Source organism: Pinus tabuliformis, chromosome J (genome assembly GCF_031772625.1).
Source record: "Pinus tabuliformis cultivar Carrire ecotype Pingquan chromosome J, CPIR1, whole genome shotgun sequence".
Classification (NCBI taxonomy): Eukaryota; Viridiplantae; Streptophyta; class Pinopsida; order Pinales; family Pinaceae; genus Pinus; species Pinus tabuliformis.
Window position 1 is genome coordinate 848,053,746 of NC_142295.1, and position 15,388 is coordinate 848,069,133.

Sequence of the window (15,388 nt, forward strand, 5' to 3'; positions counted from 1 at the left end):
CAACAAACTTGACCTCAGACGAAGACTCACCAGATAGGGAAGAGGAAAATGCTTCTTGAACTAGAGACTCTTCACCCTTGACCATTGAACAAGGAAAACACCGCCTCATGGCCAAAAGAATTTGACTCCCAAGAGAAACTAGACAAATACACAATTCCCACACCCAACACTTGCTTCGCCACACGAATAAACCCACCCAAACCAACATTCACAGAAAATTCCAGCTAAAGCTAGCAATAGCCACCTCACATCGAGGGCAAAAGACCTGAGACAAGCCCCAACACCAAAATAAAACATCATGCACGACATTACCCCCATACCCAAGAAGGCAATTCCTACAAAGAGCAATATGCTCAAGACTCTTGAGATGACCCTCTGGAGTAACTAAACAGAAAACTCAATAGAGACAAAAGAAGGACCTAGCCAACGACACCATGCATCGCAAACAACCCGCACAACCACGCTCTAGAAGATAAGAATGCCTTTACTTCCTTGTCACCTAGACCAAGCCTTCGCTACCCACAACACCAAGACCTTCTCGCACGCTTCCTTTGCAGGAAACTTGTGTCAAGAAACTGAGAACCTTACCTCGACTCCTTCACTCTCACCTCAAATAAATTCGTTGCCCCTCAAAACATTAACATAAACCCTTCACCAACTGTGATGTTGCATGCTCATCCATGCGAAACTCCATTTAAATCCTCCCATCATAAATACAAACTTAAAAACTTGATGATAGTAGACACTGAGTCCCAAATCCCATTCTATCTGTGCTTACACCCGGGACACCCCATCCAGAACTTAAAATTAACTTTATATAAATATAAAACTTTAATTTAAAATTTCAAAACAAGGTATTTGAGAAATTGTAAATCTACAAACAAGATATTCATTAAACATAAAACTATTGACATATGAATGTACGCTTTTTTATCCCAACCCAAAAAAAATAACAAATTTAACAAAACACTTACGTCGTTAATAAAAATTCAAACCATTAAATTCCGTGAAGGAAGAAGCAACAAAATCAACAAACATGAGAGAAAATTAAAATCAAAACCAACTACATGTGATATCAGTTCTTAACCAAAGTGTTAGATTGCAACATTCCCTTGAAAATCCATATGGTAATAGGATTTCAATCCATGGCACCAATTGGAATTCTAGCGAAGGTCGCGAAACACGAAAGAAATCTCTAAATGCACAGAGACGGCCGCAAAAGCCACACCGAGTAGCTCCCCTGTTTCCGGGTCTGAACTCCCAGCTAAATTTGGCGATTACTTGCGACTCTCGCTTTATCACAACTTCGCGTATTGAGTAATCCTGACCATCTCTGACGCCCTGATGCTGTACTTGCGAACCCAACACCAAATGAAGTTGAGACTCGTCGCCTTCCTTCCATATGACCGGGACCGCTCTTCTTCTAAGTATCCTCCCCGCATTTAAGCTCCCCATGTGACCATAACGCCATTGTAATCTGAAACAACCACAGAGCCCGAGGAGGAGGAGCGTAAGAGAGATAGTTGAAGCAGCAGCAACAGAAGGGAAGGGAAAATGCAGCAGCACCTCATGCAAATGCAGCCCATGATGGCGGCCTACGCCTCCAACAATATCACCACTGATCACATCCAGAAGGTATATTTATTCATAGTACATGGCCCTTTCTTTTCATTCATTCATATATAACAGTAAGACAGAGATCTGAGAAGATAAGATTTAGAATGTTTCTACAAGCGGACCCCCCAGAGATTCGATGGTGTTAGGGTTCAGGACGCCTTAGCTAGGGTTTAATGGGGTTAGTGTTTTACGCAATGTTGGGGTTTATAATGCTAAACCTCGTTTCCCGTAGGTTGAAGCATGCCATCTGTGTACAACGTGAAGACGCCTAATGGCAGTGGGGTGGGTCCTCTGTGACCCCAATTTTGTTATGTAGGGTACCATTGGGGTCCATGTGGAGGTAGCTTTCATGGGACTTCAATATTTAATATGTGTGTAGGGGAGATGTTTTTTTTTTTTAGTCATGGTGGCTTGGAGGTCCGCTTCGGCCACTTACGATTTTTTATTATCATGGCTCAGTGGCTTACAGTTTTGCTCATAGCGGTATTGGCCTAAAGAACTCTCTATATGACTCTCCCTGAAAAGATCCAAGAATATAACCATCCAAAAAAATAGAAAAAAGCTGCTTACGAAGAAGGGATGGGGGTTGGGTTGTAAAAGTCCATTAGTATGCCTTTACACGCCTTCAAGGGAGTGGACGAATTTCCTTTAAAGGTACGGTAAAGGAGGTATGCACTAGCTTAAGATGTGGGGATGCTAAAGTTTTAGCGCGCTTTGGAACATTCAAGAGATGCCTACAACTGGGTTTGTGTTTATGCACATGCCATCACAAATGGCTTGAATTTGGCTTGTAACTGACATGTGATTTTAACTCTCTGTTTTATAAGACTAGGTACTGCCTATAGGTTCATGAGTTTAGTTTCAGAACTGCTGGCATACCATTCCTTTAAGTATGTGTTAGTTTGCAAGCATTGCCACTCGGCTCTGAAGTTTGAATGCTGTTCACCTACTATCCCTCTATAGGAAGTCTAAATTTTGGAAGCTATGTTACTCTCCTGTCACATATTAATATACTCCTCACCTGCCTTCCTGTTCTACAAAGCTTGTCATTCAATTCTAGGAATTGTCAGCCTTGTATATTTTAGTGCCTAGGTGCAGGATGACACACCCCGACTTCTTGAAGAAATACAAATTGGGTTCCATGAAAGAATGTAGGGGAACATCCCTGGTTTGTTAAATCTGTCGGCTATTTCACTGAACGAAGATGTGATATGATTTGCTATGCAGATATAAAGATCCATATGTTGGTGAACTATATGAAGAAATTGAGTTTGTGTGAGAGGATAGGGTTCTGAGAGCATTAGGTTTACAATGTTTAAGGATTACTGCATCCAACCTATATTCACAATTAGAACAATTGACGCATGGGTTAGAAAACAAACTCAATCAGACCTCTTCATTTGGCATCTCAAGCTTCAAATCCAAAATGGTGTGATATTGAACCGTAGTAGCAAGATTAAAAAACGGATACAAATTTGAAAATATAATGGAAAACCCCAAGTATGGCTCCAACGCAGAAGTATGCATCTCATAGATATGAACACATACATTTTGTTTCAAATTTTAGAACAATTTCATCCTCCGGAATGCAAAATAGATCAGAAAAACCTCATTTCTTGAAAACTTAGTGATTTGGTTTATATATGCAAGTCTTTAAAGTTGAGGTTCTTTCTTGGTTTAAATAAATTTTTTCGGGGTTTTAGGCTACTTTTCTGGGTTTATGAGCCCACGGGTTATCAAAGTAATGAGGTATACCATATCTGTATTGCATGCAAAATTCTCTGAATTTCATATTGCTACCGAATTTCCTTACAGCAAAGGTCCAATATCGCTGAATCTCACTACTATGTATTGAACAAGCAAAGATGAGACATCCTTCCAGTGACAAAGAAGTCAAGAATGGATTTAAACAATAGTAAATAAGATTTATGGTCCAGATCCTGAGGAAACATTGTTTATCTGAACTTAATTGCTGAATTTTCATGCGGGTGAGGGGAATTTGTCACAATTGAGACTTTGTGTGATAAACATTGTGGCAGAGATCCAATAGACTGGTAACAAATTTATGCTGTGCGCATGCCTAAAGAACTATCAAACATTTTATCTATGATTACTCTCATAAAGCCATGACTCATAAGTAGCCAGTGAGAGGAATCAGAGTACTTATGGTTTGGTTCATTTGGTGCAGAGAAATTAATTGTGATCTAAGAAGGAAAATAAAATAGTTTACATTCATAGTGCCCTTCATATTTTCACTCTAAACATCCTAAGAAATGGGACCTGTTCACATATGATGGTATATGTTTGTAAGATGAGAGCCAACAAGATGGCCTTGTTGCATCCAGAGGTGCTCTACAACCCAGTATAGGGGTGATGTGTAGGTGTAATATAAGAAAGTTTGTCAACAATTTTACATGTTGGCTTAATATGTTGAATTTATATTAATTTGTACAATTTATAATATGTAAAGGATTGATTGGTAAACATTTACATGTCGTTTAAAAGTAATATAGAGCCTAGTATGGGGTAGATGTTGTAATGTCCGTAGAAAGTGAAAAGTAATAAAATAATAAAATTCAATTTGTTACATTGTAATTTTGTTTTTAGTAATAAAATTAAGAATAGCTTTTTGGATAAAAGAAAATCATAATATACATATTACATTAGAATATATAAAATATATAAGTAGCACCAATAAGTTAAGATCCATTTTACCTTATAAAATAGAATAATGATTCTATAACCATATTTAAATTCAATTAATAAGCACATAAAAACTTTATTACTTACAATATAATAATATGTTTAACCATGGATATTCACGTCCACTTTGCCATAGATATTTTTAATTTGTAATAGACTTTGTTACAATAACATGAGCCAATACCATAGCTCATCAATACAACATGCCCAAAAACCATCTCTCATTACACAATCAAAATATTTTATAAATATTTAATTTGAACGTAATTTTATAATATTTTTTTTGATTAAATCTAAAAGAAAAAATATTATAATTATTTTTGAGATATATCTACACCTCTATCACATTAAAATATATAAGATATAAATTGTTGCTATAAATTAAGATTCATTTCACCATATAAATTAAAATAATAATTGTGTAGCCATATTTAAATTTCATTAATAAGGACATAAAAACTTAATACTTATAATATAACAAGATTTTTAACCATGGATATTCATCCCCACTTTACCATGAGTATTATTAACTATACCATACCATAGGCCGATACATGGCTAATCAATACCACATGTCCAAAAATCATCTCTCATTTCACAATCAAAATAATACTTACAATAACAAGATTTTTAACCATGAATACTCACCTCAATTTACCATGGATATTATTAATGATACATACTATGGGCCAATACCATGGCTCATCAATACCACATGCCCAAAAACCACTTCTCATTTCACGGTCAAAATATTATATATATATATATATATATATTTTTTTTCCCACTGGAAAAATCGTTGGCTCATCAATACCACATGCCCAAAAACCACTTCTCATTTCACGGTCAAAATATTATATATATATATATATATATATATATATATATATATATATATATTTATTTTTTCCCACTGGAAAAATCGTAATCTTTCATTGATTGGAAAAATTACATGTTGTAGATGCATTTTGCATATGCTATATGTTCTTCCACCACACATGTGGGTAGCTGTAGTTTCTATTACTGTCTATCAAAAAGCAAAAATCATCTTGCAGGATGTTCTATATTTGTCATATATACATATTGCCACGCAGGGCTATCAGTTATGATATTTATCAGCTATATACAAAATTGTTCAAAAAATATCTGTTCATATCAGTTTTTCATGGGCTGGCTGCCCTATGATACTGTGCATCTATGTATGGGCGGTGGTAGTACTGATATGCATTTGTACCTCGCTGCTCCTGTATCATCCACTCGCCTCTGGGAAGTGTCGTAGCCTCCTTGGATAGTTGGTCGGCACTGTTGTTGTGTTCCCTGTAGATATGAGTGCAAGTGATGTCATTAAACTGATCCTTCAGTAATTTAATTTCATCCAATATGCTGCTGAGTGTGTGTGAATGACAAGCAGAATTATTATTGAACCAATCTATGACAATCTTTGAATCCCCATATATGTTTAAGTGCAAGCAATTGTGGCTCAATGCAAAATGAAGAAGATGACGGAGGGTGATGAGCTCAGCGAAGTTGTTAGAACCAGCTCCCAAACCCAGCTTTGCTTTATAGAAATGCTGTTCGTTTATGAAGAGGAGAAAGCCCCCTCCACATCCCTGCTGTTGGGCAACACCATCGAAATAAGCCCATGGGCTGTTGTGATTGATTTGTGGAGGGTCACGGGGTCGGCGGACCTTTGGCTGTGGTGGCTCAGGAGTTTCATTGTAGGCTGATATGATCTTAGCAATTAGATGCGGCCAATGAACCGGTTTATCCTCGAAAGTCAAACGGTTTCGGGCCAGCCAGAGGTACCAACAGGTGATGATGGGCAAGCTTTGCAGTTTTGAGTTCCTGTGCTGATGGAACCAAGTCTCCCAAGTTTGATTTATATCAACACCCTCCCATTTACCGGTGTATTGTATATCAGTGGAAATTGCTTGCCAAATGTGCGACAAAACAGAGCATTGAAGAAATAAGTGCGTGCGCGATTCGGCTGACTGTCTACACAGGATGCACCAAGACGGTCCATGGACCGCGCGTCTCATGAGGTATTCCCCCGTGGGAACTACACCCTTAAGGATGCACCAAAAGAATAGTTTCTGCCTGGTGGGGATGTTAGTTATATATATATATATATATATATATATTTTTTTTTTTTTTTTTAAATTTAATTTTATTATATTTTTGGGCTGACAGACACTCTCCATCCCATTATGAAAGAGATGTTGTAATGTCGTGTTATATTATGTTATCTAAAAATTTTGACATAGTCAAATTACATAAAAAAATGAAAATAAAAAATAAAATTATTAATTAAAACATCTTGAGTTGGTGAAATTACATAAAAATAAAAGTTAAACTAAAAAAATAAAATTAATAATTAAACCAACGTAGATCCATCTTGACTCTGGATCTATTAAGCTCTGAGAGGGATCAAATCTCTCGAGGTGCAAAACTTGAAGGAAGTTTTGCACCTTGAGAGATTTGATCTCTCTCGACGCTTGATAGATCTAGAGTTAAGATGGATCTAGGATGGTGGAGTACTTACAGGACATCATGTCTGAGGATCTAGAGGATGCAAATCATGAATACATCTTGATTGTTGGCGTTACTGATTACAAACTAGTCAATGTTGATTTATGTCTCATGTGCAAATGCCATTGATCATGTTTTATGGTTATTTATAAATTTTAAATTTGTGCTAGAGTATTTAAGTTTGAATTGGCCAATGTGAAAATTTAAAAATAAAATCATGAATATTGAATTGGAAATGTGATTGTGACATTGTCATTAGCATATTTAATATTATTTTGTAGGTTTAATGCTAATTTTTAAATTTATAAGGTCTTTTTTTCCTGAGGATAATCCAGCCAGATCCACCTGGAGGGATCACGATTCACATCCCATCGGTGAAACTAATCAGAGCTTAACCTTGAGGTCGTTGAAGAGAATTGACCCCATGACCTCCCAATGGTGAGGTGCTTTCGCAATGCGATTTGACCAAATAAGCTAACCCTAAGGGCTTAAATTTATAAGTTCTTAGTTTTGTGCACCTAGATTTTAAAATTAGTGCACTTGTACCTGCACCTATGCACCTTGGCTACCTTGCATTGTATAATAATAATAATAATAATAATAACAGTAATAATAATAATAATAGTAATCATAATAATGTATTTTTTAAGGTCACGACTAGACACCAAATTGATGTAAGAGCCCCCCCTTTTTTGTGAGTAAAAGGACCCCCTTTATGTAGTGATTTGATTGCTTAGTTTACAAAGGCGTACATGCCTTACCCCACCTCTGGATTTAAATGTCTGGGTCTGCTATTGAGTTGATGTGTGGCAAATTAAGCCCTTGAAGACTAATTTTCATATCGTATTTTTTAGCAAACACCTGAAGGTTCAATGTACCGAATGTTAAATACACAATTAGTTGATGAAGGTATCAAACTGGATCCTTTATCTAAGTTGGCGGTGTCGATTTTTGAGTAGCTTCGGGAGGTACTCCAAGCCCTAGGGTTCGGGGTTTGGAGGGTGGAGCACCACAAGAGTCACTTGTGGGCTTGGAACCCAAGGTTCAGGTTTTGCACCCATCGATGTTTGGGCCAAAACTATGGAGCATTTTCTACATGTGATGGATGGAGGATGGCGAGGAGAATCCAACACAACAAAAATCGTTGAAATCCGAGTTGTAGAAGACGAGTTTTGAATGTTTGAAGTTGACAATGAATTTTTGGTGTTCAAGTCATGTAGGCTTGAAGTGAAATTAGCCAAAAGTCATGTCTCTTCACTAATTCGTTGAGACCCTTGTAAATTCTATAAATACAAGGTGAATGTGATCATTTTTACTCATCCAAGTGCATTCATCCCTTGTGTAAACACATCTAAGGTAGTGTAGGTGTGGAGGACAAGACGTGGAGGAGAAAGGGTTGGGTTTTGGCATGATTCTTCTTCCATTACAGGTTCGAGTTACCTTAGGAGCAACCACAAGGAAAAAGGCAAGTGTTGAAGGTTATTTGTGATGGCTTTTGTGTGGGGTGTCTCTCCTAAGAAGGTCACAGGCCTAAAAACACATGTACAGGGAGCCTAAGCTTTGTTGTAAGGATTACAAAGAAGTTGCAGGTGTACAGGGGTGTTAGAAGGTCTGTTTGGGGGTTGATTTTAGCCCAGACCTATAGCCTTGCGTTGGGAGACCACTGTGAAAGGAAGTTACAACATTTGAGGGCTGATTGGGTTAATTTAATAGGGTTGTTGCAATGTGCCAGGTGCCCTAACCAGGAACAACCAAGGACAACAATCTACATCAACACTTTATGATATGAGATATGTATGGTTGATGTGTTTTGTGTAGGGTTGAATGTTGGAGGATCAGTCCTAGTGTTTGGACAATTGTTGCAGCCTGTGGGAGCCATGTTTTGAGGTTGACTTGGGTGGTTGGAAACCTCAACAAGGAGTAGATCTTACAGTGAAGGATTGGGTGCCATTGGACTGGTGGAGGGCAGTGTGTTGGCAACCCAAAGTAGCCCTTGACAAGCAGTGATAAAGGGAGTTTGATAGCTGAAGTTTGGGTGAAGTTGTTGAGCCTATGTGTAGCTCTTTGATGGACAAAAGAAGCTACTAGAAGGCAGATTGGAGCTCAAGTGTTGGCCAGCCTAGAAGAGCAGATTGGATCAACCCGTGTTCATTGAAGCAGAAGTGACTTGCAGCAGTGATAGGTGGCAACCCTCCTGGAGACTCTATGTGTTGTCCTTTGATGGACTAAGGGGCAACTAGATAGCAAAATGAGAGCGAAGGACCGACAAGATGAGATATGACATAAAGACTGTAGCGAGATTGTCAGTGTATGTTGTATTCTTGTACTTGTGGATAATTGAGGGCCATTATCCCTTTTATGGGAACCCTAGACTGTTGTATAATATGTTGATTAATATAACAGAGTTTGGTTGAAATTTGTAAAAAGTTGTCTATACTTGTGCATGTGTGATTTATTGCTTTATAATGTTCCACTGTGCAAAGTAGCTTTGTTGAGATTCTTGGTTTGGTACCGTCAGAGATTCTAAGATTCTATCGTAGACCCAAGATCATGGAAATTCAAGAGGTGGAAGGGATCAAATGAGTTCTTTTATCTCACAACCTATCTTAAAGTATTTTATGATGAGAGGCAAGTTGATTTCATCTATCATATCTAGTTGTTGATTGGGAAAGAATTCAACTAGTAAACAACACCTTTATGTTGAGTTGATTTGTGGCAAATTGAGCTCTCCAAGATTGATTTATCATGTCATAATTAGCTGACAAGGTATTAAAGTAGATCCTTTATCTAAGTTGGTGATGATAGACTTGATAGGCTATGAAGTAAACTGGATACTATAGCTTACCTAATATTTGATGATAACTAGAAGGGAGAGAAGAGCTATGGTGACAGTGGCTAGCCTTCTCAAGTTGCACAAGACTACACCTTTGATGCTTGGGACTTTACCTCATTTGGGGGTGCTATATTTTGTTGTAACAAGCCCTTTGCTTTTCTTGACACCCATCTTGTGTAGGAGATACTCATCATTAGTTGAGATTCCACCTGATCTTCTAACACCTAGAATTTTTTGAGGATCGCTAGCTTTTCCTTTTCTGGAGTACAGGGATTAGGATTCTTATTCTCGTTTGCCTTGTATTTCTCCTTCAATTTTGCAATGTTGCTACTTAAGTTTCCAACGATTCAAACAAGTAAATCCTTTACTAACCAAACCACTCATAATCAATTTCTACATTGTCATTTTTCTTGCTTGCCTATCATCAAGATCTGCAAAGAAGAACCAAGGGTGGCCTTTTGGGTCTACATCTTGTTAATGTTTTTGGTAACATCAAGAGTATTCTCAAGTGTGGGGCAAGTGGGTTAAGTGATGGGGCTTTGCACCCATAGAGCTAGGGTATTCTGATGACTCATTGTATAGACCCATGGTATTCTGATGACCCATCGTATAGACCATTGGTATTGCACCCTTTGGAAAAATATAAGTAGAAGGGTGAGTGATTCATTCTTGTGGATGGCAAGAGAGCATCTTGTGGAGGAGAAGGCTGAGTAGGCCTTAGACCTCTTGAGGTCTGAGAGGGCATGTGGGAGGTGGTTGGAAAGAGAGCATCTTGTGGAGGAGAAGGTCGAGTAGGCCTTTGACTTGTGGAAGGCCAAGAAGGCTTGTAGAAGGCCGAATAGGCCTTAGGCCTGTAGAGGGCTGACGAAGCCTATTGATAGCAAAGGGGGCCAAGAGAGCTTGTTGTTGGCAAGAACATAGAGACATGTGGGGGCATGATATGTGGAGAGAGAGTTTTTCTCAAGTAATCAAGAGATCTGCATGAGTAATATTGTAGGTTTGCTATGAGTGAGATACTAAGTTGTGCCAGGTTTGAGGAAAGAGCAAGGAGCAACAAAGGAGGTCTAGATCAACTAGATCGAGGACAGGTCTAGGGCTTGATCTGTTGGATCAGATCCAAGGTAATTATTGTATATGTAATTTCTTCAAGGGCCATTTTCCTTTGTATGAGAGCTCTAGATTCTTGTTGAAGGACTAATAGGAATTCTATTTTTGGGGCTAAATTTTGTGTTTATTGTGCATGTCCTAATTGTTGGTTTTATAAGTTTCGTTGTGCTAAATTTGTTTTTCGTTATATACATCAATATGTTTTAGTTCATTAGCAGTGTAAAGTTAATAGGAAGTTGTTACTAGATCTGGTCTCTAAGGAAGGTAGTTGGATTTGAGATTTGTACAAGCGATAGCTTTGAGAGGGAGCTGTAGGAATTGTTGTAGGCAGAGGAGTGTTTTGAAGACCCATGCCAAGAGAGTTGGTTAAGTATGGATATTGCATGTATGGGTCGTGAATGTCAGGATCAACAGGCCTAGTGAGACATGGAGTAGATTGTTCACATGAGGACTTGTGCACAGTTGCAGCTTGGTGCATAGATAGAGAGAAATGGTTGAGAGATTCATTCATCATATGTGCTAAGATCTTGAGAGGAGATCAACACAAGAGAATGAGAGATTTGTTATGATCTAGGTGTGAAGAGATTTGAGCTTAAAGGGGTTGAGTAAGGGCCAAATCTATTCCCGTGATAGGAGAGGGGCCAAGAAGGTAGTATTGAGATGGTCAGAGGGCTGAGGTAACCATTGGAGTGTTGAGAAATCAAGTGTAGTAGGATTAGGCTTGATTTATCTGTCTTGATAATTACTTGTGAATGTTAAATCTCTTCTTATTACTTCTTATGCGTTCTTCGTCAAGCAATTATACAAATGTTCAATCTTTCAAGAAAAACAAAAAGACAAGAGATAACAAAATTAGGCTCTAAGTAAGGGCAAAACTCCACAAGGGGGAAACCCAACAATCCTTCTCTTATAGAATCAAAACTCCACAAGGGGGAAAACCCAACAATCCTTCTCTTATAGAATCAAAGAAAAATGAGATATCCAAGACCAAGACCAAGACCAAAACTGCCACCAAAAATACCAAGTCAAACCCTCCTCCAAGTCACTTCCAATATCAAAGTCAATGATAGTCAAACTGTACCAAATCTGGTCAATTCCTGAAATTTCAGGCTTGCAGTAGCACAAAAAAATGCGGCCTTCAAGTTTGAAATTCGGTCAAGCAAAATTATCTCTTCTTTGACTTTATTTCTCTCTCCTTTGACTTTAGTTTTTTGTCCTCTTTCGCATGGTTCAAATGTACTTCTTGTGTGTGAATGAATAATCTCTCAAATGAGTCAAATTGCCTCTTATATATAGTTGTCTAGGAGGGTCAAATAAGTTGCTCTTGGACGTCCATGCCGGCTTGTTCCAAGGAGAGGACCGACTAGACATGTTGTGGACTTACTGACTCAAAATAAAATTCAAAATTTTTTTCTTACAAGTCCAAAAGGGACATGACTCAAGTACATTTTTCTTTGACTCATAGTAAATTATTTTTGACTCTTTTTGACTCAATAAGCATGAAGAACATGCTTTGACCAAAAATAAATATAATAATGAATATAATAAATATATCAATGATTATTTTACATTACATTATGAAAACTAACATTAGTTACAACTTCAACATGGAGATCCAAGTGAGAAACTTGGAGTGAATGTCAAGCAGAGACCTTGAGGGTTGAGAAGGCATGCGATATGGAGTTAAAGGGAATAAGTAGGCTGAGGAGGGAGTCCGTGTTCAGAGGGAGTTAACAACTCAGAGGAAGACAACCTTTAGGTTCAGGAAGTCATGGTACAAGATGGCCATGCATGATGCTCAGGCGCGAGATGTCTTCGAAAAAGGGTCCCTATCCTATAGTGGGAATTGCTTTTGTGTCATATGAAGCAACTGTGGTAGCGGATCAAGGGTGGAAATGTGTTCCAGGTTCGAAGGTAGAGCCACTTCTAGGTGGTGTTGTGAGAATACATCCCTCGCTAAGAGGGAGTGTTGATGTTTTGGGTAGCATCGAGAGTATTCTCACGTGTGGGGCAAGTGGGTTAAGTGATGGGGCTTTGCACCCATAGACTCATGGTATTGCACCCTTTGGAAAAGTTTAAGTACAAGGATGAGCGATTCATTCTTGTGGCTGGTAAGAGAGCATCTTGTGGAGGAGAAGGTTGAGTAGGCCTCAGACCCCTTGAGAGCTGAGAGAGCCTATGGAGGGTGGTTGGCAAGAGAGTATCTGGTGGAGGAGAAGCTTGAGTAGGCCTCAGACCCGTGGAGGGCCAAGAAGGCTTGCAGAAGGCCGGCAGAGCCTGTTGACAGCAAAGAGGCCAGGAGGGTTTGTTGTTGGCAAGAGCACAAAGACGTGTAGGGGCACAAGACATTGAGAGAGAGATTCTCTCAAGTAAGCAAGAGATCTGCATGAGTAATATTGCAGGTTTGCTTTGAGTGAGATACTCAGTTGTGCTGGGTCTGAGGATAGAGCACAGAGCAACAAAGGAGATCCATATCAGCCAAATCGAGAATGGGTCTAGGGCTTTATCCATTGGATCAGATCCAAGGTAATTGTTGTATATGTAATTTCTTCCAGGGCGATTTTCCTTTGTAGGGAGCTCGAGATTCTTGTTGAAGGACTAATAAGAATTCTGTTTTTGGGGTTGAATTTTGTGTTTACTGTGCATGATCTAATTGCTGGTTTTATAAGTTCTGCTGTGCTAAATTTGTTTCTGGTTAGACACATCAGTGTGTTTCAGTTCATTAGCTGTGTAAAATTAATAGGAAGCTGTTACCAGATCTGGTGTGTGTGTGTGCACTAAGTCTAGTACCCAAAATCTAACACACCTAAGTAACATGACACCTCCAAACAGGCCTTGTGTCCTGTATCCTATGTGTCAGACACTAATACATGAGGACACATGTCTGAGGACCGACACATGTTTCGCACATGTCCTATTCACTGGACACCTACCAAACATGTGCCCAGCACATGCATTCACCGTTTCCTGCTTAAAATAGGTCTGCACCCCAAAACACATTTTTCCTTTCATTTGAGCTCATTTCACTTGACAGGTTTGAGCTGTCAAATGTTTTGGAGTGTAGCTGAGGGTTATTGTGTAGTGTTAGAAGGGATTCCAAGTGCTGTGCAAGTAGATTTGTCCACCAATATTTAAGTTTTCTCCTACGGCAGTCCATTTTCTTCCTCATTTCATAGAAGTCACGGCTCAGTCATCAAGGGAAGCTGGAAAAAGTTAAAGGGAGGAATGCCCCCACTGATGTTGTCCCCCCTGCTTCATTTTCTTCAGGGCTAGTGCTCCATCTGCTAGAAGTGGGGCCGTGATAGTAGCTTCAAATGCTGAAAAAACATCGTTTTAGCAAAATAACAGGTTAAAGAACAAAAGTTGTATGATTGAATTTGTATCATGATCATGTAAAATTCTAAAACATCTTAGTTTCTAAACTCTAAAAAAATTGAATCTTTGTCTATATTTCATTTTTGTATGTGTAATTCACCGATTTGTTATATTTTTTAATATATATATAACCAATGTGTGTATATAAGTGTTCTCCATGTCCTGTTTCTGGGGTCTCTGTTTCTTGTGTCGGAAACTTGTACTTTTCCTACAGCCGTCCATTTTCTTCCTCGTTTCATAGAAATCATGGCTCAGTCATCAAGAGCAGCTGGAAAAAGTTAAAGGAAAGGGAGGAATGCCTCCATTGATGTTTCCCCCCTCCCTCATTTTCTTCAGGGTCTGCTAGTGCTCCATTTGCTAGAAGTGGGGCTGCAATATTAGCTTCAAATGCTGAAAAAGCATTGTTTTAGAAAAACAACAGGCTAAATAGCAAATTTTGTATGATTGAATTTATATCATGATGGTGTAAAAGTCTAAAATATTTTAGTTTCTAAATTCTAAAAAAAAAATGAATCTTTGTCTATATTTCATTTTTGTATGTGGAATTTACTGATTTGTTATATTTTTTTTAATATATATAACCAATGTGTGTGTATAAATGTTCTCCACGTCCTGTTTCTGGGGCCTCCATTTCTTGTGTTGGACACTCGTATTTTTCCTACATCAGTCCATTTTCTTCCTCATTTCATAGAAATCATGGCTCAGTCCTCAAGGGCAGCTGAAACAAGTTAAAGGAAAGGGAGAAGTATCCCCACTGATGTTGTCCCCCCTTCATTTTTTCAGGGTCTGCTAGTGCTCGATCTGCTAGAAGTGGGGCTGCAATAGTAGCTTCAAATGCTGAAAAAACATTGTTTTAGCAAAACAACAGGCTAAAGAGCAAATGTTGTACGATTGAATTTGTATCATGATCATGTAAAATTCTAAGAAATTCTAGTTTCTAAATTCTAAAAAAATTGAATCTTTGTCTATATTTCATTTTTGTATGTGGAATTTACTGATCTGTTATAGTTTTTTAATATATATAACCAATGTGTGTGTATAAGTGTTCTCTGTGTCCTGTTTCCGGGGTCTCCGTTTCTTGTGTCAGACACTTGTATTTTTCCTACAGCAGTCCATTTTCTTCCTCATTTCATAGAAATCATGGCTTAGTCATCAAGGGCAGCTGGAAAAAGTTAAAGGAAAGAGGGGAATGCCCCCAATGATGTTGTCCCCCCTCCATTTTCT

General features: G+C 38.4%; 1 protein-coding gene across 1 annotated transcript in view; it reads left to right on the plus strand.

The window, feature by feature from the left end:
- Positions 1-1,122: 1,122 nt before the first annotated feature.
- The window catches only part of AN3 (SSXT family protein), a 64,300-nt gene continuing 50,034 nt past the window's right edge, over positions 1,123-15,388 (plus strand). The window contains exon 1 of the mRNA XM_089378574.1: positions 1,123-1,635. Coding sequence (XP_089234700.1) covers positions 1,555-1,635 — 81 coding nt within the window. The 5' untranslated portion in view covers positions 1,123-1,554. The remainder of the gene's footprint in view (positions 1,636-15,388) is intronic.